This window comes from Vitis vinifera, chromosome 19 (assembly GCF_030704535.1).
Source record: "Vitis vinifera cultivar Pinot Noir 40024 chromosome 19, ASM3070453v1".
Taxonomy (NCBI): domain Eukaryota; kingdom Viridiplantae; phylum Streptophyta; class Magnoliopsida; order Vitales; family Vitaceae; genus Vitis; species Vitis vinifera.
Window position 1 is genome coordinate 20,223,075 of NC_081823.1, and position 14,610 is coordinate 20,237,684.

The 14,610-nt window shown below is 30.2% G+C and overlaps 1 protein-coding gene and 1 non-coding gene across 3 annotated transcripts; both read right to left on the reverse strand.

The window, feature by feature from the left end:
• Positions 1 to 7,018: 7,018 nt before the first annotated feature.
• On the reverse strand, positions 7,019 to 7,090 carry TRNAM-CAU (transfer RNA methionine (anticodon CAU)). The gene has a single exon. It is a non-coding gene; the product is annotated as a tRNA-Met (tRNA).
• A 5,192-nt stretch (positions 7,091 to 12,282) lies between these two features.
• On the reverse strand, positions 12,283 to 13,578 carry LOC100254975 (probable glutathione S-transferase parA). 2 transcript variants are annotated; one of them, XM_019216905.2, is made up of 3 exons: positions 13,148 to 13,578; positions 12,630 to 13,006; positions 12,283 to 12,548 (listed from the first exon to the last, which is right to left on the reverse strand). In XM_019216905.2, exons 1-2 carry the CDS (start codon positions 13,469 to 13,471, stop codon positions 12,665 to 12,667), a joined length of 666 nt encoding a protein of 221 aa, XP_019072450.1. In that variant the 5' UTR covers positions 13,472 to 13,578; the 3' UTR covers positions 12,283 to 12,548; positions 12,630 to 12,664. The 2 variants fall into 2 exon arrangements, with proteins under 2 accessions (XP_019072450.1, XP_002276792.1); XM_002276756.5 differs by having other exon boundaries at positions 12,283 to 13,006.
• Between the last annotated feature and the right edge of the window lie 1,032 nt (positions 13,579 to 14,610).

Genomic DNA, 14,610 nt, shown 5'->3' on the forward strand with positions numbered 1-14,610 from the left:
AACGGGCCGGGCCCTTGGTATATCTAAGGCCCGTGGCCCAGCCTGTGGGCCCTTAAGCTGGGCGGGAGTTGGGTGGGCTTGGGTAAAAATTAAAATAGTTTTCAGTTTTGAAGGGAAGGGGATTCGAACCCCTTCCCTTATGGATCCATAAGGGAGCTAGCCACCAACTGAGCTAGCCCTCTTTTGTGTAACTATTTTGCATTAGTTATATATATATTAGAAATTTTGTATGATTTTTGAAAAAAAATAAAAGTGAGCTGGCTGTTCAACGGTCACATGACCGTTGAACATGCTTGCCACTCAATTCAATATTATGACCGTTGAACGGTCTTGATTAAAAAAAAAAAAAAAATTAAATCCTAATATTTAAATCCCTATAAATATTAAATACCCTCAATTTTTTTCTATTCTCTCAACTCTTAAGCTCTCTCCCATTCCACAATATTCCCGATTATTGCATTTTGTCTCAAATTATTCAATATTATTGGTGGTGAAAAACAAGCATTGGTGGTTCAAAGAGTTCAAATTTGAAGGAATTTCTGCTTCGGTTCTCCAATTTAGTAACATACTTCACCTTTACTTTTATTTATTTGTTACATTTTAATTTTACATTTATTATTTTTAGCAAAATATTTTATCAATAATTATAATTATGGCAAGTGGTTCTTGTTCTTCATCTAATGCATGTGATAGCAAAAAATTTACTTCAAATATATGGAATTTTTTTATAGAATAGAAATAAATTTAGAAAATAATAAAAAAGAAATAAAAGCAAAATGTAAAATTTGTAACAAACTTCTTAGTGGTGGCTCAAATGCAGGTACAAGTCATTTAAAAAGGCATCATGAAAATTGTAAAACTAAAAATAATGTAGATATTAGAAATTATATACAATCAGGTAAAGATGAAAGTGAAAATTTAAAAACATTTTCTTATGATGAATCTTATTGTCGTGAAGAAATGATTGGTTATATAATAAGAGCATAACAACCTTTCAATTTCATGGAAACTCATGATTTTACGGGAACAATGCAACGAGCTGTTAATCCTCGGTTTCAAGGTTGCTCTGGAAATACAGTTAAAAGAATTCTTATAAAAAATTTTGAAACACAAAAAGAAAATTTTAAAAAAAATTTTGCAAATTTTGAAGGAAGAATTTGTTTAACATCTGATATTTGGACATCTTTAACTCATAGTGGTTTTTTATGTATAACTGCACATTATATTGATAATGAATGGAAATTAAATAAAAGAATTATTTCATTTAAAATAATAAATGCTCCACATAATGGCAAAAATATATCATCTTTAATAAATGAAGAAATTATAGATTTTGGCATTCGTGATAAAATATTTACAATAACATTAGATAATGCTTCTAATAATGATGCAGCAGTATCTAGATTAAAACGATGTTGGCAAATAAAAGAAGATCAATGTAAAATATTTCATGTGCGTTGTTGTGCACATATTTTAAATTTAATTGTAAAAGATGGATTAAAACACGTTGATGATACATTATCAAAAATTAGAGACATTGCTGCGGGTCTTAATAGTTCTCAAGCAAAACATGAATTATTTTTTTATTGTTGCAAAATGTTAAATATGAAAAAAAGAAATATAAATTTGGATATGCCCACTAGATGGAATTCCACTTATAAACTTTTACAAACTATTACAAAATATAGAAAAGTAGTAGAACTATATGAAATACAATTAATTAACAATGATTGTGAAGCAGATATTGATGTATTAAATGATTATGATTGGCATATTGCAGATCTTTTAAGAGATCTTTTTGAAGTATTTGATACTTCAACAAAAAAATTTTTGTGGTGTATATTATCCATCTTCAAACCGAGTTGTCATGCAAATAACTAATATTTTTATTGTACTTCAAAAATATTTAAATTTGGATATATTTAATGATGCAATATTTGCAATGATAGAAAAATTTAGAAAATATTGGGGAGAAATACCTTTAATTTTTTATCTTGGTTTAATTGTGGACCCTAGATTGAAATTTGAAGCTTTGGATGAATGGTTAACAATTATTTATTTTAATGACCAAATAAAAATTGAAGAAATTAAAAATGAAATAAATTCATTATTATATAATTTATATAACTATTATAAAGAAAAATATGGTGATGATATTAGTTCTATTAAATTACCACCTACATCTACAAGTTCTTCATCTTTTTATAAAGGAGCTCTAGAAATGTTACAAAGTCGAAAGAAGACAACAAATAGTTCTCCAAACAACACAACTAATTTAGATAGATATCTTAATATTGATTTAATTTCATTTGAAGATAATGAAGATTTTGATATTTAATATGGTGGAAATCACAACAACACAAATATCCTATACTTTCTATCATTGCTCGTGATGTACTAACAGTTCCTGTGAGTACAGTTGCATCAGAAGCTGCTTTTAGTGCAGGTGGAAGAGTAGTTAGTGATAAACGATGCAGCTTAGCGCCGGATTCTATTGAAGCAAATATATGTGTGAAAGACTGGGCAATAGCAGATAAAAGGATATTTGATTCTATTCAAGAAGAAAATATGCTTGTCGATATGGAAAAACTAAAATCATCAAGATCTTCATGGATTTGTGATAGTTCGCCATCACCGCCAAAAGATAATGATTATAATATTTTACTAAATGTATGTCATATTTTTATTTTTATTTTTGTGGTTGAAAAGTACAAATGATTGACAAATAAGTAGGTGTCAACCTAGTTGGGATGTATTTATTTTGTAGTGATGTAAACTTTTCCCACATTTTCAAATGTAACGTATACATTCAATGAATAAAATAGTTAGCAATGAATATTTTTATTAATGTAGCATTTTCTATTTCTTGACTATTTATATATATATATATATATATATATATATATATATATTTTTTAAGTGGCGGGCCTATGGGCCTACGAGCGGGCCAGCCCTAAATTGGAGCCCATGGCCCGGCCCATCCAGAAATGGGCTCGGGCCGGGCTTTAGCCCGCTGGGCCGGGTCGGGCCTGGGCCTGGCCACGGGCTTTTTGGAGACCCTTAGAAAAAACACCTTGAGGCATTGAAAAAAAAAATGAGAGTCCAAAAAGGCATATGCCTTTCGCATTAAGGCATGGTAGAGGGGCACTTTGGCGCGCTTTTTACGGGTCAACAAATGAGGTATGTGCTTTTGTGGGTCTTTATGGATGTAAATTCAAAAATCCCGTAGAAAGAAAACTAAGAATAGAGATCCCATAAAGAGAGAACTGATAATAGAGAAGAAACTTGAAGAAAGACCCTAAACCTAGCTACGTGAAACCCATACCACACAGATTTCGTGGCAAATTTAGTCTGGTGGTGCACCATCTCACTCTGATGGTAGTTGACACCTTCTTTATGACTCTATCTTAGGTATGCCCTCTTCTTTTTCTCCATTCTTCTTTCTATTTTTTTTTTTTTTCATTTTTTCCTTAGTTCACAACTCCATGACTAGCTTTTTTTTTTTTTAGAAAATTGAGAATATGTTTTTTCAAGTTTTTTATTGCTTCGGGTCAACCATCACTTTGTTTTTTGACTTGACTAAAAAACTTTTTGCACAGTCATATGAAACTCCACTGCATGGCTATAATACATCCACTACATATATAGCTAAAGAGCTATAGTAACTCAACTGCATAGCTATAGTGCTATAGTACCTCCACTGCACAACTACAATACCTCCACTACACAGTTGTGGTAACCTCCACTTACCAGAATTTGGTGTCACTTTCTCACATTTCATGTTTTTTTTTTCCCCAAAATTTTGTTTCACTTCCTCACATTTCACATTTTTTTTCTATAATGAAAAATAAAATAAAATTATATGTATTATTTGGTTTATATATTTATATTAATTTTTTTTAATTGGTAAATCTTTGTCCCGTTGGGAAAAAACTAATATTTATATGAAATTATTAATACTTAACAGTGCTAATATTTAATTTTGAAAATTTTAGAATTGAAATTTTATTCTTTTATGTTCTAAAATAATTATGTAATTTATTTAAAATTCTTTATATAATTGAATTATCATTATTATTATTTTAAATATGAGTCTCTCGGAATCGAAAGTTTCAAGAAAAGATTTTGTATGGAAGTATGTTATTGAAGTTCTTGGAGATAAATATATAAGATGCAAATTTTGTAATCGAAGATGTTCGAGAGGGGTAAATAGACTTAAGCATCAGTTGATCAAAACTCATCATGGTATGAGCCCATGTACCAAAGTTAGTGAGATGCAAGATTGGAATGCAAAAAGGCATTAAATGATTTTAGAGAACAAAAAAAAAATGAATTGCTTGAAGAAATTAGCATGGGCCTAAATCTAATGATTGAAAGTTCATTTTGTAAAACAATTGGGAGTGGAAGTGGAAATGGGAGTGGGAGTGCGCAACCTATTCCTAGGGGACCCATGGATAAGTTCACCATTTTAGAACCTAAACAAAGTACTTTGAATACAGTAAATTGGTCGTTTTATGCACTCAAAAGAGTTTCTCATTCAATGCAGTAAGTGATCCATATTGGGTTCCTTTAATTGACGCTATTGCAAACTTTAAGCTTGGGTTTAAGCCTTCATCTATGTATGAATTGAGAACATAGATTCTTAAACAAGAAATGAATGACAAAATTATCATGATGGAATAACACAAAAAAGAGTGGAAACAATATGAATGTTCCATTATGTTAGATAGTTGGATAGATGAAAAGAGTAGGTGTCTCATAAATTTTCTTGTGAATGATCCAATTAGCACATGGTTTTAAAAATCAATTGATGCATTTGACACAATTAAAAATGGACAATTGATATTCAAATATCTTGCTAAGGTGGTTGAAGAAATTGGAGATGAGAATGTTGTGCAAGGAATCACTAATAATGCTTCTAACTATGTGAATGATAGAATGAGGCTCATGGAAAAGAGAAAAAAATTGTATTGAACTCTTTGTGCTACTCATTGCATTGATTTGATGTTAAAGGACATTGGAAAGCTAAAGGTTCATGCTAATACACTTTCACCAATTAGGCAAGTGGTGAAGTTCATCTATGGATATACTTGGGTTCTTAGTTTGATGAGAATATTTACAACAAAATCATGAACTTATTTATTCAACAATTACAAGGTTTGTTACAACATTTCTCACTTTCCAAAGTCTTTATAAGTAAAAACAAGTTTTGATAGTAATGTTCTCCTCTGAGAAATAGTGTTCTAGTAGTTAGACAAAAAAGATAGAAGGTGTAAAAGCTCAAAGTACTGTGTTATTTGATCTAAATTTTTTGTCTCATGTTGCATTTTGTATAAAGACCACTATCCCATTGATTATTGTTTTGAGAGAGGTTGATTTAGAGGAGATATCAATCATGGGTTATATTTATGAGTTGATGGATTTGACTAAGGAGAAGATTGCATTTAATTATGGGGCCATTCAGAAAAAATATAGGCCAATTTGGAGAAAAGTGGATACAAGATGGACCCACAACTTCATCGACCTTTACATGCAGCGAGTTATTATCTTAACCTTTAATTGCACTATGAAGACAAGTTATTTAATGTGGATGAAGTGAAGAAAGGGTTATTTGAATGCATGGATAAGATGTTGGATTAGAATGAATGTTTAACGGCTAACATTCAGTTAGACTTGTTTAGATTGGAAGTCCTGTTGCAATTGATTCTCAAAAATTACGAAGTCCTACAAGTTGGTGTTGGATACATTTTAGGGCTCAACACCGAAGTTGCAAAAATTTGCTATTCGAGTTCTTAGCCTTACTTGTAGTGCTTCGGGATGTGAGAGAAATTGGAGTACTTTTTAATCAGTAATACTTCTAATTTTAAGTATATACATTCGACTTAAATGTTAGCTAACTTGGATATTTAAAATTTAATATTTGGATATTTTAATCTTAACATATGGATTTTTTTTTTCATTGGTAGATTCATACAAAAAAAAAAAAAACCTTCAACATAAGAGGTTAAATACTTAAGTGTATGTGAGGTACAACACTAGATTGAGAGAGTAGAGTCCACAAAGGATAAAATGTTGATCCAATATTAGGGAAGGAGATTGATTCGGATGATGAATCGATTGTAGAGGAAAAAAAAAATCCCCTCCTCCCATGTGATGCATTTTGGCTTGAAGATGATGAATTATTTAATAATGATGCTATTAGATTTGTGCCATCAATAAAGGAGAGGAGATTCAAGCACCATCGATCAACATTGGTTCTTCAAGCATCAAAAGAAAATATGATGATTTTGCAAGTAAGTTTTAAAAAAGTAGAGTTATAAACTTTATTAAATTTAATCATATGTTGTGATTTTTTACACATACTTTTTACTTTATGCTAAGTCAAATTGGAAGCAAAAGCAAATAAAATGAGGTGAAATTGGCACTAATTAATGAAGATGGAGAATTAATTGTCAAGGGGGGATTTTATGGTGCAAGCTTTTCTACCATAGATACATTGAATGAGAATGATGACAATATCGAAGAGGATGATTTAAATTGATACATTTTAGTTATATATATATTTCACTTATGATGGTTTTCTTTTATGACTTATAATGGTTTTTTGTCCGAGTGTGGAACTATTTGAATGGTATTTCTTACTTAAATTAACTTGTTACGGAGGTTTTTAGTTTTTATATTTTATTTTTACTTTTTTATATTTTTACATACTTATTAATTATAAAAATTAAGGTCTCAAAAGGCCTATATCTCAATTCTTCGAGGCTAGTTTACACCTCATGGGAACAAAAACACATCGTACTTTCACATTTAAAAACTTTGATTCATACTATGCTTGTTCTTAGACTCTCAAACATGTAATTTTTTATAAATCATTAATTAACCTTCCAAAGAAAATTTAACTAGCCTCTGTGGAATAGACATTAATTTTCCATTAAGTAGGCCAATTAATTAGTAGAATAGAAGAACCAAAAAACGTACAGGAAAAAGGTAGCATGCCGGAAGCCTTTCTCTTACATATCAGAGCCAGGTTTCGATCCTGGGACCTGTGGGTTATGGGCCCACCACGCTTCCGCTGCGCCACTCTGATTTGTTGGTTGGCTTGTGAAACAAAATATATCTCTAAGATTAACACAGCTAAAAATGATGACATTTTAAATTTATTCTTGAAGGTGTTGGTGTTCAACTAATTTGAATTTAATTACAGAAAAAATTGGTTTTACTATATGGATGTAGGCTTAATTAACATGCGTTTTATATTGTTAAAAAAAAATTTAAAAATAAAAATTAATTGTGAGGTATAAGTGTATATTTGAATATATTATAAATTGGAAAATTTATTTTGATAGAGAAATTTAATTAAAATTAATTTGATGTGTGACATTGATTTAAAATGTTAGGTGAAATGTACAATACGAAGCATAAGAATATAATAGGAAGGATTGATATTTGTATAGTGGATAAAGCGCTGGTTTCTTTATAAGGATGTTTAAAATTAATAAAAATAAATAAAATGATGAATACAATTATGTGACAGGTACAATTTAAATGTGCTGGCTGTTTTTCACATATGGTTTCTGATGGAAATTTGGAGGCATAGTGGACTCTTGGGATATTACATATTTAAAGTAGAATTGAAGAATATGAAAATAAAAATAAAAAGTTTGGAAGGGTGATAGTTAAAAGATAAAAACATTTAATCAAGAGGCCACGTGAAGTAACGATGGATTGTGCTTTGACATATCTTATTTTTGACATAAATACAGTTAAATATATCAAGTATTTACATATAATTATATATACATATATATATATAAAGAACTATTTTTAAGAAAAAAAGAAAAAGAATGAGGATATTTTTGTCGAAAGGTGATAAAAAAAATGATAAAGAGTTAGATTTATAGAATTGAGTTTTCAATGACCATTTTAATCAAATAATTGTGTAAAATTTTGAGAGATTGTCTCATCGATAATCCATAATCCATACGCAGGAGTATCAACTAGGTATGATTGAGGTTGTTGGTGAATAATGATTTTACTAGGTATAAATTGATTTACTTGAAGAGAAAAAAAAACTCAAATAAGCCAAGAAATCAAAATTCAAGAAAAAACCCTTAAGCATTTCGGTGCTCTAGTGCCTCTTGAAATCAATTAAATACTCAAAACATATTTTACATATTTTTAGTAGGGTTTTTAAGAGTACTGGGAAAATGCACATCATTAAAATTAATTCTTTTATATTTTGTCAAAAAAAAAAAAAATGTAAGAGGCAAATGAAAATCACATAAATTTAGAAAAAAACAATAGACAAAGTAAAACGATTGAAAAGAAATTAAACTTTAATTATAAAATAAATAATCCTTAAAAATTGATTAAAAAAACATATAAAAGTCAAATTAACAACTAAGTTAATTTACATCATCAAGAAGCAATACAAAGAACAAATGTTATAATTCTTGAGATTTCAAAAACCCTCATATGATGATGATTTACTAGACATGTCATATGTTATGAATTTCCAATAACTAAGCCATCACGTAGTCAACATCCTTGTAATTATAATGTCTTAAAACTCTGATGTCTATTATCATTGGTTATAGGTTGTTGGTCTATTCGCGACCATAAGCTATTTTCTACCATTACCTTTTCATCCTCTAAGGCCACTTCTTCATCACACAAAATACCACTTAAAAATAAAGAAAAATGTCACATTGATGATATAGTAACTTTTGAAATGTATCGATAATAGTATGATTTGAAGGGTTATGTAGTCTTTTAACTATACGATGAATACGATATTGAATAATGAACCCATTTCTTGGAAGAAACTTGTCTCTAGTGTCATCATATTTTTTGATTTAAAAAAAGAAAAATAGATGACATTAAAAGAAATCTTATAGGAATTATGCTAAGATACAATGACCTAATTCTAATAATTGAATGTTATGCTAAAAGCATAATACTTGTGAGATTTTAACACCCATACAAACTCCAAAATATCTAAATTAGAAAAAGTAAATTGGAAATAAAGTAGAAATATATAAACAAAATGATAAAAAGTCTACTCAAACACTATATTTTTTATTTTTTATTATAGTTTTATAATACTATTAACAAAAAAATAAATTTTATACAATCATAAGTGGAAGCCATGTATTGAATATTTTTGAGAAATCTTAAGGATGATAAACATTTTATCGTCACGTTATAAAAAAAAATTATATTTAATTTATAATTTAATGTGATTTTAATGTGCCACCACGATGCATATGGTGGGAACTTTGCTTCAAGGAAAAGGGTCACAAAAGTCCTTTTAGAAAAAATAAAACCATTCTAGGAGCTTAAAACTATTCAAAAATTGTCATTAAAAAAAAGCTCTTAGAAAAAAAATTATAAAGAACAAAATTTTTCTTTCTGAAACAAAAGTCCTCTCTTTAATAATTTTTTGTTCTCTTGAACTTTTTTTTCTTCGTGAAAATGAGTAGCAAAGCTCTTGTGTTGTGCTATGAAAAACAAAGTGGTTCTCGTATTGGTAGTTTCATTCACAATTTGAAATAAGAAAACAACCAATCTAAATTCTTGGACAATCCAAGTGGTAACCTAAAACTTTTTTTTCCTTCATATATATTACCCTTTTTCCTTATATATATACAGTATAATAAAATATTTTAACATGCCTATATATATTCTTGTAATAGCTTATATAGTTTAATAATAAACAAAATATGTATTTATTACTTATAAAATAAATATTTAATTTGATAATATTTTTATATTTGTAATATTCATATTCCTTTTATATTATGGATTCCAAGATCATTTATATGGTTTTATTTTCTTTTTAATTTTCAATTTTTTAGAAATTATTTTTACCCTCAACAAATTTTGAAGATATCAAATTTTTTTATGTTTTTTCACGTTTTCCATTTTTTTTAGCGCATTTCTAATATGTTTTGAGACCTAATTTCAGAAAAGGGTGTTTCAATATGTATTTATAAAAAAGAAAAAAAACCACAAAAAAAAAAAAAAAAAAAATCGGCTTTACAAAATTCAAATCTTATGCCCCCACCCTTCCAGACCAGATCCATTCCAGTTGGGCCGAGGTTAAGGCCAGCCCAAATATAGATTAAGCCCAACTTAACCAGACCACAACGCTAGATTTGGGTTAGGGTTAATCTTGTATAAAATTCTGGCCGAAGAAGAAGCGAGCATAAACCCCCTACTATTCTTTATAACCAGGCGCATGGAGTAAGGTCACTGGTGTGTTCTCTACGAGCAGTTTTTGTTTATTTCCCTTTATTGAAGCTTTATTTGTTTGTTTGCTTGCTTTGTTTGATTCTTTATGCATTTTTATATTTCTGAAATTGAAACGAACGGCATCTTTGGTTAGCAGTCTGAAATTACTTTTCTCTCTATTGAAAGGAAGAAATCTTCCCGTTAATTTTTAAATGAAACCCTAGAAAATATTTCAAAAGATGGACGATAATGTAGTTTTTAGAAGCAAAAGGAAGTTGTATGTATGCTTATGAGGCTGGGAATGGTTATGCTAAAGTTTATGCCCCAAGTATAATTTAGAAAATATTATTGGAAAACCCAGAATTATGTAACAGTTGTGGACTTCGTGGGGATCATTCAGAAAGGGTTTTGCTTGAAATTTCTAGGTTTGAGGTTTTATAGGAAGTAGGATAGGTCTAGCATCTTTCTGTGGCTAATGTTATGTGAATTCTTCAGTAGGATACTAATAGTTGTTTGAAACTTACAATACAATACAACCCATTATGCCCACATTATTCCATTTATATATACAATGAATCCACAAATAAAATCGCTAGTGAGAGTAGTATTTACAAATTATATTACTATTCCAAATCAAATTCAGTTCTGCAAAAACAAACACAGCTCTATTCTAGATTCTCCTAATTTTGATAATGTTATGCCCTTTTTGTGATTTGTCTCTTTTGGATGATTTTGGGCAATCGTCTGAACGCTTAATTTTTACAGTTTTTTCTGAAGAAATCAATTTCTTTCCAACCAAATTTATACTTTTTTTTTATAAGTCCAACCAACTTTATGGTTTGAAGTATTGAGTAAAGTCAAATGGGTATTGAGTCAAGTTTAATGGTGTATGCTGTTGTTATTAATGAATAACCATAATCATTTGCAAGATTAGTTTGTTGGTGCAACTAATTTATTGGTGCACAAGAGTCAATACTTAGCATGCAGGCGAGTGTTGAGAATCTAGGATTTTCAAGCACATGCGAATGTCTTAACAAGTTTTTTTTCTCTTATAGTATGTGGTGTTGGTAGATGGAAATTTTTTGTAATGGCTCTTGTTTACAATTTATTTTGTGTATACTTTGTTTATATCTGTGTAGTATCTGCATATTTTATTTACTTGTCAAAAAAAAGAAATAGAAAAAAGAAAAAACTAAGTGCATGTTTGGATGCATTTATTTGTTTGGTGATGCAAGGTTCTATAGAAGGTTTAATATTAAAGTTTTTTCAAAGATTTCTCACCCTTTATGTGCACTTCTATCAAAAAAGGCATAATTCAGATGGTCAAAAGATTACTAAAAATCGTTCTATGGTTACCTTTTGAGCTTATGAGCAACATTAATACCTTGCTATTTGAGCTATTCATTGATAGAGAGAAGAAGGAAAACCGTATGTGGTAACCCATATTAGTAAAATGTTAAATGAAGCTTATAGGAATCACATCACTAATGAGAAGGAACTTCTTGTTGAAGTATATGCCCTGGACCTGTTCAGATCTTATCTTTTAGGCACTATCGTAATAGTTTTCAATGACTACTCCGCTTTCATTTTTCAGGGAAGAAGGATGTGAAATCAAGACTCATAAGATGCATTTTTTTTTCTTTCCTATGGAAGTTTAATTTCGAAATCAAATGTAAGAAAGGTGTGAAGAATAGGAGGCTAATCACCTATCTAGGATTATCGCAGAATTTAAGGAAGATGAGCAAATTAATGATGAATTTCCTAAAGATGCTTTGGCAGGTAAAGGAAAACGCTCAATGATATGCACATATAGTAACGTTTCTCGCTATAGGGCAAATGCCTTTATATTGGAAGAGGGAAGACAAGAAATTTTTTCTATCAAAGGTGGAATACTACATTTGGGACAATCCTTATCTTTATAAGTATTGTCGAAATTAGATAATCACGCGATACATCCCTGAGGAGGAGATAAAAAAAATGTCTTGAAAATGTGCCACCACGATGCATATGGTGGGAACTTTGCTTCAAGAAAAAGGGTCACAAAAGTACTTCAATAAGGACTATATTGGAGTTCATAATGTTTTATCTTGAAAGGAATCAATAACCATGAAGTGTGAACCATAGTGTGTACAGCCTATACTTGTCGTTTTGCTCCCCATATGTTTATGTTTAAATCATGAGGTAGCAAAATATATAGTTGCCTTTCATAATACCACTCATGTGATTACAGAGACAAAGTAGGGCCATGCGCGTGAGGCCCAGACTTGATGCATGATGCATTCTTCTTATTCATAGGAGCTCGCTAGGTTGATCTGACAGGATGCATTGTCGTCTTTAGGATGATGCACAGTACTCCAAAACATAAAAATACACTAATTGATAGTGAGTCTTACCAAACATGATATTTGCTAGGTATATGATATGTGATCTATATCCCAACGTTCTTCGTGAACTCCACCACCAAATCATAGATCTTATGTTGGTGAGGAAGAGATCTGGACACGAACTCCTCCTCCATACACCTCTTACCCCATGCCACCAATTTGGGACACTCGGCCTCTATGCTGAAGTTCCCAAAAGCCTCAAATGTGTAGAACCTGGAGTACAATGGGAGAAAAGCAATGTCCAGAAACCCCAAGCTCTCACCACCAAAGTAAGGATAGGATTTAAGCTCTCCTTCCAATAGTTTAATCCTATCTAGGAATTCCTTCTTGCTAGCCTCCTGCTCTTCTCCTTTGGCTGTCCACAGCTTCTTACTGCATGGGTAAACCTGAATCAAATTTTAAAAGTTAATGTTCTTATTCATCTGAACTAGTACAGCAAATTAAACAAGTATATTTATTGGCAATTAAAAGGAATGGAATTATGAAAATCAAGGGGCAAGAAAAGGAGAAATGAGTTAATTAAGCACCATTTTGTCTATGAAGTCAGCCCAGAACTTTGCTTTTGCTTTTTGGTAAGGATCAGATGGCAGCAGAGGACATCTATCCTTCCAAACCTCATCTATGTATTCAACTATTATCAAGGACTCGCATATGGGCTTACCGTTGTGAATCAAAACGGGAATCTTTTTATGAACTGGATTCATCTTCAAGAGCAGAGAGCTTTTACCTCCAATCAAGTCTTCTTCCTTTCCGTCATACTCGATCCCCTTGGCTGCCAAGGCAAGTCTTACCCTAATCCCAAAAACGCTTGGAAAGAAATCTAACAGAACTATTTGGTCACTGTTGGCCATGGCTGCAACACACGGAAGTTGAGGTACTGGATATATTCGATCTGATTTTAGATGGAAGGAAAAGCGATGGTGCTGAGAGTCTTTATTGTCTTCTGGTTGTGTTATCTTAGAATTTTCAATTAAATGATGCCAACGTCAGTGCTTACGTAGGCATTCATTTTCCGAAGAAGACTGAAGACAGACTAGATTGACTAAGAACTTCACAAGTCGTTTTTTTGTCCCTTTAAAATAATTTATTATTTAAAATAAATTTCTCAAAGATTTTTTATTAAGATATGCATGGATATCAATCACACAAATTGCATGCGTTTATTTAATTCTATGGCCACGTCTCTGCTTGGGGATTTACTTATGCAATCTGCGATTAAGATGTATAAAAATAACTATTTAATTTGCGTACCAATATATATAGTTTTAAGATATGTAGAAATTAATTATAAACGATGATCGGCTTGACACAAATTAATCCTATATATAGACATTATGCAAATAAGGGGTATAAGGTATTTTACCCTCATTTGTCTTAATTATTTTCACGATTTCCTTTACTGCTCCACGACCTCCTTTACTATTCTATGATCGCTACTATTACTCGACTTCCTTTATCTTAATTAAAATTTATAAAAATAAATATATCAATTTGATAATTTAAAAAAACTTTTAAGTTAATTTTATCAAACAACTTTAATACTTAAAATAAGAATTAAGTAATAAATTTTAAATCAACAATTTAAATATAATTTAACTTAAAGTCAACTTAAATAGATTAAATATATTTTATCAAACATCTCCTTAATATGATTCAATATGAATTAGTAATTTAATTTAAGTTATTAAATAGATCAAACATATTTAATAACATTACTTAATATTTTAATTAAAAATCAAAAATAATTTTAAGCATTAAGTCAAAGTAGTTTACTTAAATTTTAATCTCAAATCTCTTTTATTTATGTATCCATGTTTAGTGTGAATACTAAACATCTATAACTTCACATTCAAATGAGGAAATATCCTGAAAGTCAGCAGTTATGAATTAAAGCCAACGGCTAGGATTCAAATGAGGAGATCCAATCGTTTATGTGATGTACCTCATAAGCCGTTGATGGAAATAAACACCGATCCAAGAGTCAAGATTC

Excerpts from the sequence above, each read along its gene's own strand:
- LOC100254975 (XM_019216905.2), bottom strand. The coding sequence starts at position 13,471 with ATGGCCAACAGTGACCAAATAGTTCTGTTAGATTTCTTTCCAAGCGTT. Across the intron at positions 13,007-13,147 it reads CTGACTTCATAGACAAAATG|GTTTACCCATGCAGTAAGAA; the intron begins GTGCTTAATTAA and ends AATTTGATTCAG.